The sequence below is a fragment of the Aethalodelphis obliquidens genome, unplaced genomic scaffold (assembly GCF_003676395.1).
Source record: "Aethalodelphis obliquidens isolate GAN/ISIS:26980383/991018 unplaced genomic scaffold, ASM367639v1 scaffold7, whole genome shotgun sequence".
NCBI lineage: Eukaryota > Metazoa > Chordata > Mammalia > Artiodactyla > Delphinidae > Aethalodelphis > Aethalodelphis obliquidens.
This window is the reverse complement of record NW_020837951.1, coordinates 42,113,345-42,129,764: the sequence shown is the minus strand read 5'-3', so window position 1 is coordinate 42,129,764 and position 16,420 is coordinate 42,113,345. Positions and strand designations below refer to the sequence as shown.

Sequence of the window (16,420 nt, the reverse complement as noted above, 5' to 3'; positions counted from 1 at the left end):
CACACACACACACACACACACACACACACACACACACACACACACACGGAGGCATATAATATAAAGGAAAAATCTGATAGATTTCTATTATATTAAAATTTAAAACTTCTGTAGATCAAAAGGCACCATTAAGAGAATAAATGGCAAGCTACAAAGTGGAAGAAGATGTTTGCAGTACACATGACAAAAGGTTTACATCCAAGAGTGTAAGGAACTCCCACAAATCAGTAAAAAAAAAAAGATGGAAAATTCAAAAGAAAAATGGACAAAGTTGGTAAACAGCAGAGCTAAAGTTCCAGCCTGAAGTCTTACTTCATTTTACTTAAAAAAATTATCATTTCACGTATTTGTAATGCCATCACCTAGCAGCAATGACCATCACGCTTTACACTTTGGTCCTGGTAGAAAATCTTCCGTTTTCTTTTTTTTCTTTTTTTTGGGGGGGTGGGTCGGTGTGCTAATAACCTTCCCTGTAATAAGTGTATATATGTAATTTGTTGTGATTACAGAAATCAGATTATACCAAATATACTACTTTGCAATCTTTTTCATATAATTCATCTTCAAAGAAAAAAACTATTGCATAGATTACACTAATATGGGTTCCATATAGTCTTTAAAAGATTTCCAATATACATTCACACAAAAGGTGTCCCTGTGTGTCTGCTTCCCCACACGCTTACCAGCACTAAGTGCAGGTCTCTGGTTCAGACTCATAAATGGTGATCAGAATACCTCCTTCTGGCTTCCTTCAAGCATTGAGAACAAAGCAATTAAGGAGGAGTAAAATAATGAGCAAACAGAAATGCCAGCTAATGAAAAGGGTGTGGAAAGGAGTTTAGAAAAGAAACAGTGGCTGAAAATGAACAAAGGAATGAGGAAATGGGAAAGGGGTTAAATATAAAAAAAGTAGGGCGCCTTTCAGGAATATTCTTGTTAATCAGGCCATGACTCTGAGTCGTATACTAAAGACTGAGGGGCAAGATGTAGCTTCTGATTTCATAATTTGATTAAGAGTCGATAAAGGAGGGCTAGAACCAATCCCATTGAGACCGGATATCTTAACCTAAGCTCGCTCTTTTGGAGTTCAAATTTCTTCTCCTCAATTTTTAGTCAGTTTCCTCCCCCTAGAGCTGAATTTTATCTGGAGAAAAAAATCCCCAAACTTCACTTGAAGTTTTTAGAGCAGAACAAAGCACATGTTTCACACTTTTAAAGAAAATGTTCAGACTCTGGTTGCAGCTGAATAACTTCAAAATGGCTTCATTTTAAAACTTAGTAGAGGAGAAATATCTGAAGGAAATGCATATTTTAGATTATTTGTTTTAATCTAGTTTAATTGCTGGTAAAGGATCTCTGGCTGGTCTCATGTGAGTATAACAAGAGGTTAGAGGTGGAGAAGAGGGGTTGAACTCCTGCAGGGTCAGGATTTTCATTCTACCTCTATGTTCTTGGCCACCTTTAACAGTTCCTCTTGCTTTTCCTCTCAGTTTATCCCTATCTTCTGGAAGACACTGTGAAGCAGGGGAAAGAAAGCTGGTCTAGAAGGGGAGGAATGGGGGCCCTGAGTGACCTGGGCCATGGGCCTTAATCTCTCCATTCTTGTATCCTCAGCAAACCTGATCTTCTCACTTCACGGGAGGTCAGCTGGTGAGATTCAAATAAGTAATGGTTTAAGCAAGTTTTGAATAGGCATAAAGCGCTAAGGTATTATAAATGTCTACTCTCTCCTTTTACTATTCTTTTTTAAATCAATTGAGCAACTCCAAGAATCAGATTTGAAGGATAAATGTTTATGGGAATCCATCCTGGTTCAAAGGAGGACCTGGGGTACAGGGAACTATCTCGATATTTTAATAAAACTAACACCTAATTGGTTGTGACCATTTCAAAAGAATTAAGGTAAGTTAGAAGCATACATTCAAAAAGGAAGCATCGGAGAAAAGGGGCCTAAGTCTTTGGGATTCTATAAAAAGCTTGGTCTGTAAGACAGTCCCTGAGTCAATATATGAGAAACAAGTTTGTATTAGTGCTCAGATACTCATGTAACAGAGAACCACAAAAAACAAGGACTAAAAAAGACAGAATCTGGATACACACTGATGAGCTGAAATATGTTATGTGAATGCCTTATTGTGTGCTCCGGCTCTCAGGGGTACTGAAATAATGTACGCGTGAAAGAATTACAGCAGAGTAACTGGCTCCGTTCTGGTGTGCTATCAAAGGGAAACCAAGACAGCACTGAAGGAATATGTAAATCAACACAGCTCTACAACCCTGATTATGCTCACCCACTATCTGATAACATATTTCCTTCTTTGGAGGAAAAAAAAGAAAGAAAGAAATTCATTCCCCAAACTCTTGGGAGGCTGAGAATCTAGACAGACAAAAGCACATCTACATAAAAATTTTCAGGATTAATACATAATAAAAGCCAAAGCAATAATCTAAAATAAAATACTTCCCTTAGCTGCTTTTGCTTGTGGTCTGCAATGTATTTTCCACAGTTCCCCAAGATAAAAGGGAGATTGTCAGTATCCATTTCCAGGTTTTTCTCACGAATATATATCAAGGGAAGTACAACAAAGTCTGCTTTGGATTAAAGTTATGAACATCAGATTTCAAAACCAAGAACAAAATGTTTTAGGAGTCTATTCCAGCTGTGTCTCACCAAATCCTGAAAATGTGGGGAAAGTAGAATTCTATACTTCTGAGTTTTTTTTAATGATTTAAGAAAGTAGAGAGGCAATGACATTTTCATATATTACTATAACAGGAAAAGGAAAAAGAATAATGGACTACATCCTGACATTAAAAAATACTTTTGACAGTGTTTCCTAATTACCAACAGTGATGACTATGGCTACCATGGATGAAGAAATTAATGAGCAGTATTTTTTTCTTATTATGTTTAAGATCATCTCCAATACTACCATCAGGCTTGAGTGATATCTGCCTGATATCTGAAAAGAACACCATAAAATTACAAGGTAGGCTTTAAAAATATTCACAAGTGGTTAGAGAGTCCTAATGAACAATAACAGAGTTGTTTTAATTTGTAGCATAAGGCATCGCCACAGGAATCAAAGAAACTGATGTATTTTTAGATGTGTGTACTGCTTATACATTGAATGGCGAGTTACTGTCGAAACTTTCATTCTGTGGAAACTTTAACTGGCTTTATGTGCTAGAATTAGCTGATGAGTTGCAAATTTTAAAGTGGTAAACTGATTAGCATTAAATCACAAAATATATTTCTTTATAAATAGAATGCATTTATCTCACATAAAATGTGTATTGATAAACACTTGTTTTCCTCTAGCTATATGTAAACAGTGACGTAAGAAATAAAATTATGCATGCGTCTTACATCTTCTGTGCAGTTGAAAATGTCTTAAATTTTATTTCACTGGACAGCAAACTAAAGAAAAGAAATGATGACCTTTATAACTAAGGCCTTCCTTCTCTCGGACTCTCTATTTTGACAAAAGCATCCCTCTTTTATGAGGTCGTTTACGACAATGTTGATTTTTTTTTTCCATTTCTGTATCTCTTTAGATACCCTGGTATCCAGCACATAGTAGATGAGTGCTCAAAATATTTTTTGTCTTGATTCAACATTCAAAGAAATAAAAAATGTTGTCATATGCTTCCAAGATATGTAGTATGTTTAAAATACTATACCCAAAGATTATGGAACAACTAACAGATATAAAACTAAAAATACATATAGAGATGTCATAGCTCAAATTCTGATGGTAACTGCTTAACTCAAAGTGTGATAACTGATTCTCACATATCTTAGCATGCTTTTCAGGCACTTTGCATTACGGCTACAGAGGGCAAATGGCTGATAAACCTCATTGTTAAAAAGAAGTCCCTTAAATAGCAAGATATACATGAACAACAACAAAAAGAACTTCTTTGATTGGTTCAAAAGCCCATATACTTGTAACCCAGGAAACATTTGAAATGCATGAATAGGTAACTCAGCTCTATATGGGATATTGGTTCATAACTCTTCATCAACCCTACATACAAAAAAAATGCTATGTAGGGCTTGATATGTATTTTAAGAGATATTAATACCTGCAGAAAAATAAAATATTTAAAAGGACCAAAGAAGCCAGAATTCTTATGTACCAAAACAACTGTACAAAATTAGAAGTACATTTTAATATGCCAGATCTTATTTTAATCAGCTATTGGGGATACTCACTTCCTTCTCTTTATTTTCTACCCTATTAGGAGGAAATTTAATATCTACTATTGGCATGTCAGTCTGCAAACTCTGCCTCTAACAGTATAACGATGGTGTCTTCTCCATTGTCCCAATACACACCGAACTCCAGATCAAAGTCACGGTTTTCTGTGCCCCTTAATTATCCTCCACAATCAACTCTGACTCACCATGGAGCCTTTATCGTCCTAAAAATCCATATTTATACTTGTTAGAATTTCATGCAATAGGGAAGAGATGACAACACTGAATCAGTTCTCCAGACAGGCATATTAAGGATGCTTTGTCAATCACCCAGTGCTTAGTAGAGACAAAGTTATGCAGTAGCCTATAGAATTCTGTAAGAGCAGAAAGGCCACATCACTAGGACACTTCTTGGCTCCAGAACAAACTGATTTAGAGCCCAGCTGCAAAGTCATTCACATTTGCCAAGAGAGGTTTTGAGTACTCTTTGGGACCCAGCCCTCATACGAACAACAATTTAAACAAAATGAAAACAGAACAAAACAGGCTGACTCACTCCAACACTCCCAACTCCATCCTGTAGGAAGAAGGCTATAAAATAATGCGACGATTAGCCTAGGGATTTCCTTGTTATTTTCACTTTCAGAGCCTCCGCGTAGTGTTAAAAGTATCACATAGGGTCCAATTAGACCTGAACACACAGACCTGCTCAAACATCTTCCTGTTCTGGGTATACCACGTGGTACCACAGGGTTATTTAAAAAAATTTCCAAATCAGTAGTTAAGAAAGCAATGAAGTCAGTTTACCCCATACCCTATCATTTATCCGTCCACAGAGCACTCACCTCATTGTCTGACTCGACGAGAACTTGATCGTATTCACTAAGCGCTACTAGAAACATGATAGAGGTGACATTTTCAAAGCAGTGTATCCATTTTCTTCTCTCTGACCTTTGGCCCCCTACATCGACCATTCTGCAAGGTTAATAATATTCATATTAATAGCACATAGAAAAATATCAATATAAATATAGCTTTACTTACAAACTTAGGAACCCTACTCTCTAAAGAGAATGGTCATCAAAACCAATCCAATTAACACTTACTGAACATCTACTAATTTTCTGTTACCTAACAATCAAAGTCAAGACATTCTGGGTAATAACTCATTGCAGTAATTAGAAAGTTACCTGATATACATAAAAATTATAATTTTGTAAAAAAAAAAAAAAGAAAACCTGTGCCAAGCCAAGGAAAAAGTCTGTTTTATTTAATCAAGCACAGAAGAGTCAGAAACAAAACGCGTTTTATTTGTGTTCAGCTCTAATGGCAAATACTGACTTCAGTTTCTTTTCCTATAAAATGAGAATGAAGATCCTCATGTATTTCTCAAGGAAGCTACTAGGAATGACTACAAATGCATTTAAAAGATGTAAGATGCTATGTATTTCAACATGGCTGTGTAATGCTTCAACTAACTGCAAACAAAACCTCACTGATCTTCATCAGGAAGGTAAGCTTTTGGGGCTGTTTTTTCTTTTCAGTATTGACTATGATTTGGGACAGTCCAATCACGTTGGGTAACACGGTGCAATCAGCCTTATGCACAAGTCAACTTGCTAAACTGCTAGAAGTATAAAAACATCAAGATGCTATAAGAGGCCACCATTTGAACTATACCGAGGACTTGTTTTTACACATCAATTCTGTGCTCAGGAATCAACACTGGCATCAATTAATTTGAGTGCTAGTGTATACAGAAAATATCTAGCAGAACTTGGTAATGAATCCAAGTTTCCTCAAATTGCTGAATCCATAACTTGACTAAAATGTGCACAATGTTTACAAGATAAAATATTTTCAGAAAATGAGAGTTTTAGGTATAAAAGTTTGAGAGTAGGGCTCTTTAAGTGTTTGTTGAAAACTGCAGTTGTTCCTGGTATTTTCCTGCCTCTAAGGATCAAACCTAAACTAAGAAATCAAGAATCTTCCAGTGACTGCTTTGAAAAGTTTCCTATGAAACATATCTGAGGGGCAAAACAATGGATCCAGGGAGACCTATGAACTACAGACATTTTCAAAACTAGAAGTCTTAGGTCTTTAGAAATATTAAAATGCTAGCTCTTCTCTGATGTCAAGTCAATAATATGCTCATTTATATAAAATCCTCATTCCATGAAATCCTGTCATGCTAAACCCTATAAGATGTTTTTGATGGTAGCAAGAAATTATTCTCCTAAGTCATTACTTTTACTGAAGTGCCAAAGAATGTCCTTTAAAAGCTAGTGCCCAAAATGTAGGGAAAATCCCAAGATGTAACAGTAACCTGGTTTCAGATTTCAGTAATCAGAAAGCAAAAAGGAGATGAAAATCTCCATGGAATGCTCTATGTTTTCTGAAAATATTCTAACATGGTTATAAGCAGAAGGAAATTTGGTGTCTCAAGTTAAAGATCTCTAAACGCAATGAACTCAAAACTTAATCCAGAATGCTGGAGCTACCAGCATTGGGAGCCTTGGTGATCATCTAATGTAACCATTTTAATGATGAAAAAAACGAGGCTCAGGAATTATTTCCAAAGTGTCACCCTCTTTATGGCTACGTCCATTAGAGTAGCGTAAGGCAGCCAGATGTAACCACAGGTGCGGAGATTGATCAGAATGAAACACACAGTGCTCTGCAGGGAATGATGGCGGGCCTGCCCATCAGGGTCACATGGCAGAGTTACATCACAGGAGTTACATTCATTTCCACTTCACAACCCTGTACTGTACGTAGTTGTCTTAAATGGATGGCTCTCCCAAGGAACTCAACTCTCTGCACCCAAAGACATATTCATATGGCCTCATTTCTCCATGCACCATGTGGTTTGTATTCTAACTAAAAGTACGTCTGAGTGACTGTGTAATAAGAGATTAAATGAAAGTACATCAGTCTTGTTTATTTTTTCTCATCTTAAAAAAAATTAGACCACTTCAGCTGAAGTATTACCCAGAAAGAATGGCAGAGAATGGTAAGGGAGAAAGTAATAAACTTTCATTTATGAAAGTAATAAACTTTCATTCTATTTTCCTATGTAAATTTAGACTAGGTTAATCAATCCATTTCCAAAACCATGTATTTTAAAATTTTTCAGGCAACTCATTTTAGGAGTACAAAACAGCCCGCATTCTTATTGCTACTGAAAAATTCTACCTTGGTACCAGACGACCTGGAGGAATCAACATGAAAGCTTCTGACAACCTGTAATTTCTGCTATTAATAGGGTTATAATTTATATCTTTATACAAATGTAAAAATACAGTTTTTACATGTACGTGTTTTACATGTAAAAATACAGTTTGTACAATGTACAAACATTGACCTCATAGGTAAAATGATTCCCAACCAGTTTTAGTCTGGACCAATGTTTGAGTAACTTTTAACCATCAGCAAACTACTCACTGATTTCTCAGTGATTTATCTTATTTATCTTATTTTCTGAAATAAGAAACCTGTCCATACACCTTTCCTCTGCTTCCTCTTTCAGGGACACATTATTTCATTTGTGTCTCCAATGATAATAATTGTTATAAAGGTGATACTGTTTTAAAGTCTACACATGGTTTCAATATTCACAGAGTTCACAAAATGTGCTCAAGGCAGAAGAGCTGGCAAGTGGATTTTACGGACTCAGGTACTACCTGAAAATGACACTTTGTAAGTCAAAGGGGTACTCGATGATCCCTGTGGTGGGGACTCGAACTCTGAGCACATCTTGTTGCGTAGGCAGGTAGGCAGGGTCGGCAACGCGGTCCAAGTCATTAAGATAGCTGTAGGAAGGAAGACACATGAGAACGTCAGTGACACCATCACACCAGACCTGCTGATGGAAAAGGAAGGACAACAATGAATCCTAAGACAGAAGTGGAGAGAAGGAAGAAAAGTATCAGAAAGTGGTAGAGGAGCTTGGGAAGCGAAAGATACAGTCAACCTTCTGTTAGTCAGAGCAAGGCTGTCCATCTACGGATGACCTGGTTCACAGTATTTCTCTTTTCTTCTCTTACTGTCAAGTAGAACCCTGACAGAACGTAAAGGGGGAGAAGAAAATAATTAAATGAGTCTCCTACCCTCTACTTGTTTAGCAGGTCTGGTGGGTAAGCAAGAGTTTCAAGCAAATAGTTTTTGAATTATTTATACAAATGTTATTTGTATAAACAAACAGATAACAGAGCTACACATAAGGTCAGGATGAATTGTTTTGCCTTTTTACAGAACATCAGAGCCTTTTCCCTTATAAGACAGCAGCATACCATGTCCTAAACTCTGTCCAAAGCCTAAGTCATTCACAATTAATGTGAAGCCACGAGATTTCTAGTTACTGAGGCAACAATATCGAAGGCCAGATAGTCCCAGTGTATAGACTCATCACACCTAAACTTTACATTTATCTGCTTATATGACACTTTTCCATTAAAAAAAAGCTTTTTATTGTGAAATAATTATAGACTCACAAGAAGCTGCAAAAATATTACAGAGAATTCCCCTGTGCCCTTCACCTAATTTCCCCCAATAATAACATCTTATGTGATCATAGAATATTATCAAAACCAGGAATTTGACACTGATCAATACTATTAACTAAACTACAGACCTTACTTGGATTTCACCAATTTTTACACACACACACACACATTTTTGGGGGTGTATACGTCTATGAAATTTTATTACATGTAGAGATTCGTGCAATCACCACTGCAATCAGGATACAGAATTGTTCTGGTAGCAAAAAGAAACTTCTGTGTGCTACCCATCCCAATCCTAACCCCTGGCAACCACACATATGTTCTCCATCAGTATAATTTTATCATTTCAAAAGTGTTATATTCCATTCACTTTCCATCCTCTCAAATTGCAAAAATAATTTACAACTTTAAGAATGACATAATTTGATATAGCTGATGACAAACAGGTAAAAGTGACTGTTCTGCATGGCATCCTCATGATTTCAAAGAGTCACTATGTTCCCTCCATCCCTGGAAGGGATGCAGCACAGATATGATTTCAAAACACACAACTGCAAAGTATATACAGAAAGTAACTAAAGTGTGAATAAGATTTAAAGAAAAGGTAGAACCATTATAGACTTGGAAGAGATTAGATCTTCAACCCCTATATGCCCACAAACAAGAGACAGTGAGTTCTGAGACATGTAACAGGGAATGTCTGGTGTGGAGCGTAACTCAGCAAGAGCACAAACACTCAGGTGACATGACTTACCCAGGATAAAGACTGTCTCGCCCTGCTATTCCTGCCTTAGTACCTAAAAGAGTGCCTGGCAAATAGTACTTAACGATTATTTGCTGAATGGATGAATGATTTCCCATGCTGAGATTTAGTTTTAGCATTATTTAAATATCCTTCTTACTAGTGGGGTTTCCATATCAATGATACTGTTAAATTTGAAACTGAGTATTGAAAAAAATTTAAGTCTCTAAGATTCATGGGATCACAAAATAGTAGAGCTACGTCTGACTTGAACAAAGAAATAAATTACTGCCTTTTTGGAGCTGTATCAATTCTTTAAGACAAAAAAATACAATGTTAGTCTGGAAATTCCTAATACAAAGTAACTATAATTAGTATTCTAGTGGCCTTGTCCCAAACACATCAATGATTCTTTAGCTGGCAATTAGCTCTCTACTGGCTGATAGAAACCAGCCTGGTATCTTTAATTATTGTAAGAGTGGCTGGGGGACAAAAAGAGGGAGAGGCTGGGAGAATATGGGCTTGAGAGGCAGGAAGGAAATGTAAAAAAGGACTGGACTCCAAATTTTAGTGAATAACCTGGCACTGTCTGGGAGGTGCCTGATGGGGTTAACAAGCCCATGTTCTGGGTGTTGGCCTGTATCTCATCCTACAGATAAACCAGCTCATGACTCCATAAATGCAAACTCAACTGGGCACTCTGTATAGATGGAGTTTTTTGATTTATGAGCTCCTTGATTTGAAAAAATCGAAATGAATGTACATTTTGAAATCTGCAAGATCATCATTTATTTAACTACTATATACAAAAATTTAATTCAGAGGAATCAGAGAACTTCCAATTCACATTGGCAAGCTTGTTTTTAAATAGGCTGCCTAGTAAACCATTTCTACTCACTTCACCCATTCCAGAGGTCAGAACAGAAGGTGGCTAAGTCTTGGACACAAGGTGCTACTGTGTTCTTGTGGGAAGAGAAATCGTGGCTTTCTGTTTCCTGATCTGTTTCTTGAAGATGAACTCAACAGACTACTCGTTGCCACTTCATTTTTAAACATGTGTCCTTGCACAGGAAAATTTAAAGAACCCAGCACATGAAGTGGGAGAGTCCCTGTCACACTGCACGTGAGAACCTTGCTAGTCTCTCTCCAGTTCAGAAGGGTGAACCGAGCTCTGGGAAAAACACGATGGAGTAACACAGAATCAGGATGTACACCTGCGACTGAAAGCCACTGATACGCGTTTAGAGGCTGTCCTAAAAATACTGTCAGTGCTTTCTCTCTGTGAACGCCGGGTGCTACTGAGACATCAGCTGAATATCTGAAGCATTCATACGTGCAATAATATTTTCCCCCTGCATCTTTCTTTTGCTCCTTTTCAATGTAAGCATAGTTCAGAGAGTAACAACGGCAACGTAACAATTAACCTATACTGGGCACTTGCTGCTTGCTAGGCTCTGTTCTGTCTGTTCATTGCCCAGGTTTCAACATATTTCAAGGCAAGGAAATGACCATTAAAGATCCTCATACATTTACAGTTTACTGGAAAGTGAACTGCACTTCTTGCTTGACATTCTTGTTGTTTTGTTTTAGGTGGATGGTGGAGAGAAAGGCCCACTTCACTTGGAGTAAAAAAGTTAAACTGATCTAGTTTAACAAAAGAAAAAAAAAGGAAAAGAACTTGTTATCAAGGTCTGCTAGTTGAAACATACATTATCTAGAACCTGAACCAAACCAAACCAAACCTAGAACACCCCAAAACAAGACTAGAAAAACAAAACAGAACAACAACAAACCCCCCCAATCAAACAGAAGACACACAATCTATTTTCCCCTACAGGAAGGTCTGGGCGGCTCAAAAGCTACCCAAAACTGAAGACCTGTTGCAGATAATTTGAGAAACAAGTAAAACGTGCAGGCCACCTAGACTAGCATCTTTCACTGCCAAAGAGAGGCCAGTGTGGAGAGCTTCTGCCTGCACAAGCACGAACCCCACGTGGCCCCCTCACTCTGGGCTTCAGGACTTGGAGGGACTCACAGCACTTTCTGCATTTCACATTTGCTTAGGGAAAAAAGCCACTCTACTGCCTTAGAAATGGAGTTCTAGCATGATGAGACTAGCATATCCTTATTTGTTGATTCTTGTCATATTCTGAGAAGAGGTAATGATGGAATAATCTCTTAACTGAATTGTACTTTCCACTGAAGCACCTCATATTTGGGGGAAAAACGCTGGTGGAATATGGAGGGCGGATGGGTTCATGTTGGATTACTCCATTCATTTAACCTTTAACTAAAAAACACTGAGGTCTGAACAATTTATATTGCAGAGTAAATTCAGAGAGTTAATTATAGTTATAATTTGTTTTGTAGGAATGATTCTGAGTGGCTGCTGAGGTCATTCTCAGTGTGCTGCTATGGTGACAGGCACAAGGTACATTTCCAAGGCAATGTATGTATAACAAGTGGCTGGCAGTAGCCCTCTCCTGATGTCAGAGAGAGAGAGCTCCATGGTACACACAGGACTTATTTAACTGTCTAGGAGTGAAGACTTATTTAAGATTGTGCTTGAAAATGGGTGTAGTCAAACTCATCTTACTCCAATCCATTCAAGGGAATTTAACGACTTGTCATTGCTTTGAGACATTCAATAATTGATAACTTCATAATTGACTAAAAAAACCCCCCAAAACCTCAACATTTTCCCACAGACATTTGCCCAGTTAGGGTTCTCACACTCCATGGGGGTCAAGGACCATGACTCCCTTTGTCCAAGGCTGGTCACCGACACTCAACCAAGGGCCTGGAACACAGCAGATGCTTAACATGGGACCCAAATTAAAACTATTTTATGGAAAACATTGTAGTGGTTAGAAAGGCAGGTTACACCTTCTAGGAGAAAACAACGGAGTGTGGGGGCTGTTAGATACCCATCTTTACATAACTACTTCTCCGGGCTATTACTGGCCTGCATTATGTAAGACCTAAATTCTGAATTCAAACGCCTCTGACGAATGACAACGCAGAAAGGAAAGGCAGTATCCATTTAATTTCATTTAGTAGATGCGCTTCCTGCTCTTCTTTAGGTCCTGGCCACAAAATGATATAATTTGTACATCCATTTTATGACTGTCAGTATCAAGCTTTCAGGCCTTGGAATTCCCTCTAATCCAGGGCAAACAGAGGGAGTGGTCCCTTATTAACAAACGATTGTGACACAGTATCTTTAATGGAAGAAACAGGTTTCTGATGGTTTTCAGTGAAAAGCAAGGCCACAAAAAGACTAGTAAAGTTTCCATAATTCCTTTCCTACCATGAAAAAAATGCAGGGTCATCTGAAATTCAACAACCATCTTGATCATGACATTCTGGTAGGTGCTAAGGAAACGAAAATTCCCAGGATATGCTCCCTGCCTGCAATGAGTTTACCAACTTGTAGGAAAAAAGGGGATTATATGAAGAGGAGAAACAGGGGAGTTTATTAGGGAAGGAATGAATGCTTGTATATTTTGGAAAGAGCCATTTTCTGGGAACTTGTTTGAACTGTCTCTAATCCTTGGTGATTATCCACAAAACATCCTTCTCTAGCATGGCTCATTTATAAGAAAGACAAGGAAACCATGCCCATTCGCTTATAATGACACCTCGGAACTGCTAAAGTCTTTATACATTTAACTTCAGTATCACGACTGGCTGCAGAAAAAATAAGAAATTCAGAACAGGGGTATAATCCATTACTTTAAATGATTAAAAATATACGCGATAAGCTTGAATATCACTAAAACAATATGCTCTAATCAAACTAAATATGGCATTTCTCTTTTGAATGTTTTAAAAAGAGATTTCAATTGTTCCTTAGTTTTTGACAGCAGTTTGTCAGCAACAGATTTGAGTTGACCTTCACATTTAATTTATGCTCCAATCTGACATGTAGTGAGAACTTATTTTCTTAGATCTTTTTAGAAGTAAAAAGAAAAAGCCCTACTACCTATGACTGGAAAGGTAATTGAAATCTAAGCCAAGAATAACATAGAAATTAGAAATTCAAGTGGGTTTGCTTTTTTTTTAATGAAGGAAACATGAATAAAAGTTAGAGATGACTCAGTAAGTAAACAGTATCATATTACAGCCGGGGTTAAAAAAAATTAATACACGCATTAGGCATACAAGCCTTAGCAATTATACCAAAAGGGGGAAAGCACCCGTGGGTGATAAGTGGAAAAAGAAATCTCTGTAATTTGTTCTAAATCCAACCAAACATAGTAAGATAACTGAATACAGCACCTTGGAGCATTTAATGTAACACACTATGGGGTGTATGCTGGGGTTCTTCAACTCCTGTGTAAGAGCCTCTTATCTAGAGGCTGTATTTATCAATATAAGAGAGCTGCAGTTAAAGTCAGATATTAAGATGAAGTTCTGGCACAGAAAATGACTCTGGGTAGAATTTCACAGTTTTTATTATTGAAAAGAAGGTTAGAAAAACTAGGTCGACTTCATTAAAAAAATTAAGAAGACCGTGTAAGAGGAAAAGTCTTGGGGGATGTGAAAGCTAGATCATGCCTGAGATCTTATTTGACACTGTCAAAAGCAGTGGAAGCTAAGGAGAAACCAGAAACTTATGGTTACTGTGTAGTTTCTACGTGACCACAGGATCCAAAGGAAAAAAATAAAAGAAATTGTCAAAGTGAACTTAAAAAAAAAAAAAAGTGAAAGTAACAGTTCTGCAAAACTGCCGTCCTGAGGGGAGAGTCAAGTACAGGTTTTGATGCCAAGATCCAACTAAGTCCCTCCTTCCTCTGGTAGATCCCACTGCTCAGATGAGCCTGGCTGGTAACCTGGTTAGGTGGGTTAGCTGCATGAGATTTCTGATTGCTCATTATACAAACACTTTCATCTCCTTAAGAGCTCGCTCTGTGGAGGGCAAATCAACTTTCCTTTTTCCTCTTTAACACCTGGTACAGCACGATCAGAGTTCAAGGGGGTGTAGCACTTACTACAGAGAATTTGTTCATAAGAAACTATTTGTTTTCAGTACAAAATTCCAGGTTTAAAACACGATCACCTAGTGGTAGCAGGGGGGCTACAATCTCACAGTTTATGAAAGCTACTCAGGGAGAATATTCTGTGGCATAAAACAGAAGAGATCATGCATTTAAATTGTCCTTTGCCAATAAACTAAACCAACCCAGAAAATCAGATTTTTTGAAAGTAAATTAAATAGCTCGTAAAAAGATCCTATATCACTGCATCTAGTAAACAGTTTCAGTATCTTATATATGGATAGTTGATCTGAATGTCTACAGTAAAGAGACCACTCGTGTCAAGTGGGGAAGGAGCGGGGCACCTATGTGTGTGTCAGACAGACTCCAGGGCCAGGGCCACGGCCAGGCTTGGGTCAGAGCAAAAGATTCCCAAGTCTGTTGCCCAAAAAACAAATTAACCTTGTAATTAAGAGCAAAAACAAAACAACAACAGGGGGGAGGGATAAATCAGGAGCTTGGGATGAACGTACACACACTACCATATATAAGATAGATAACCAAGAAGGACCTACTGTAGAGCACAGGGAACTCTACTCAATGTTCTGTGATAACCCATATGAGAAAAGAATCTAAAACAGAATATATGTATAACTGAATCACTTTGCTGTGCACCTAAAACTAACCCAACACTGTAAATCAACTACACTCCAATAAAATTAAAATATTAAACAACAACAACAAACAACAACAAAACAACAGAAGAGAGTAAGAGATGGATCGAGAAGGAAAAGGGAAGGGAGGAAGAGGCCTTTTTCAATCTGCCTGTTTGGCTTTGTTCATTTATTCATCTTTTATATGGTAACTTTCAAAGCTGTTGACTAATTTTGACACAATTTTTATACTTCTAAAACATATCAGAAGCATCAGAAGGCTACTTTTTATTCTAGTCTGCTCATCTTGACTGTAATGACAGTGCTTACTTCAGTTAATTTACACATATTTATTGAAAATCTGTTATATGTTCAATTCAAATCACTGTGTGTGTTGGAGAGGGAGGGGGGCTGGCACAGGGAGCTGGTACAAAATACTTAAAATATATATTTTTCCTCTGCCTTTAGGGACATCAGGCTACCTGTGAAGCAAAGATAGCACAGATGAATCAATTAAGAAATAATTAAGTGCCAAACTGTGAGGTGCTAACTATGAAGGCATTAAGAAGGGAGAGATGATTATGAACTGCAGTCACTAGAGAACTGCGTAGAAAAGTGGGGGATGAGTTACAGCGTGCAGACTGAATGGGAGTGGAACAGGCAGAAGAGGGGAGAAAAGAGAGATGGGAAGAAATCAGCAAAGAAACATAATTTACTTTTTCTTTTATTATGTTCCTCATTCATTCAACAACTTTCTCTTAAAGCCTGACTGAAAACTAGGCACTGTGCATAGCACTGGGTGGGAACCACAAAGAAAAAAAAAAAAAGTGTGAATCCTGTCCTCAAGGAGCTCGTGCTCTAGCAATGGCGATAAACATGCTATAAAATAACCATTTTACAGCACAGAAAAGATGTGACTCAGAAGAGAGCTCCCAGTGATGGTAGCCAAGAGTCAGCCATGAGCAAAAGGTCGCTGACTAAAGCAGGTCTCTCACGGTCATGTCTCCTTAACTTGGATATTGGTTCTATAGGACCAGAACTTTCATTTTAACAAGGATGATCAGGTCTGAGGAGCTGGTCATGTTAAACTAATTATAGACCACAATTCTTTAGATCAAGAAGCCACTGTGTTCATGAAGAAGAACACCAGGGTCAGCCCATAAGAGTTCAAAGAGGGCTTGGCAGGTGGGGAGTGAAAATAAAGGAACGGGCCCGATGGAGAAAGCAAGTGTCCTGGGCTCACTTGAGACTGGAGGTGGGGTTATCTCCTAGACAGGTACGAGTTCTCTTAGGCCCCTTTCAAAAGCTGGTCAGCCCTACCTTTGGTCCCACTGACT

At 37.8% G+C, this 16,420-nt stretch overlaps 1 protein-coding gene across 1 annotated transcript in view; it reads right to left on the bottom strand.

Moving 5' to 3' along the window:
* GNAQ (G protein subunit alpha q) overlaps positions 1-16,420 on the bottom strand; it is a 290,132-nt gene that overhangs the window by 62,693 nt on the left and 211,019 nt on the right. The window contains exons 4-5 of the mRNA XM_027105652.1: positions 7,888-8,016; positions 5,050-5,179 (exon numbers count right to left, since the gene is read on the bottom strand). Coding sequence (XP_026961453.1) covers positions 5,050-5,179; positions 7,888-8,016 — 259 coding nt within the window. The remainder of the gene's footprint in view (positions 1-5,049; positions 5,180-7,887; positions 8,017-16,420) is intronic.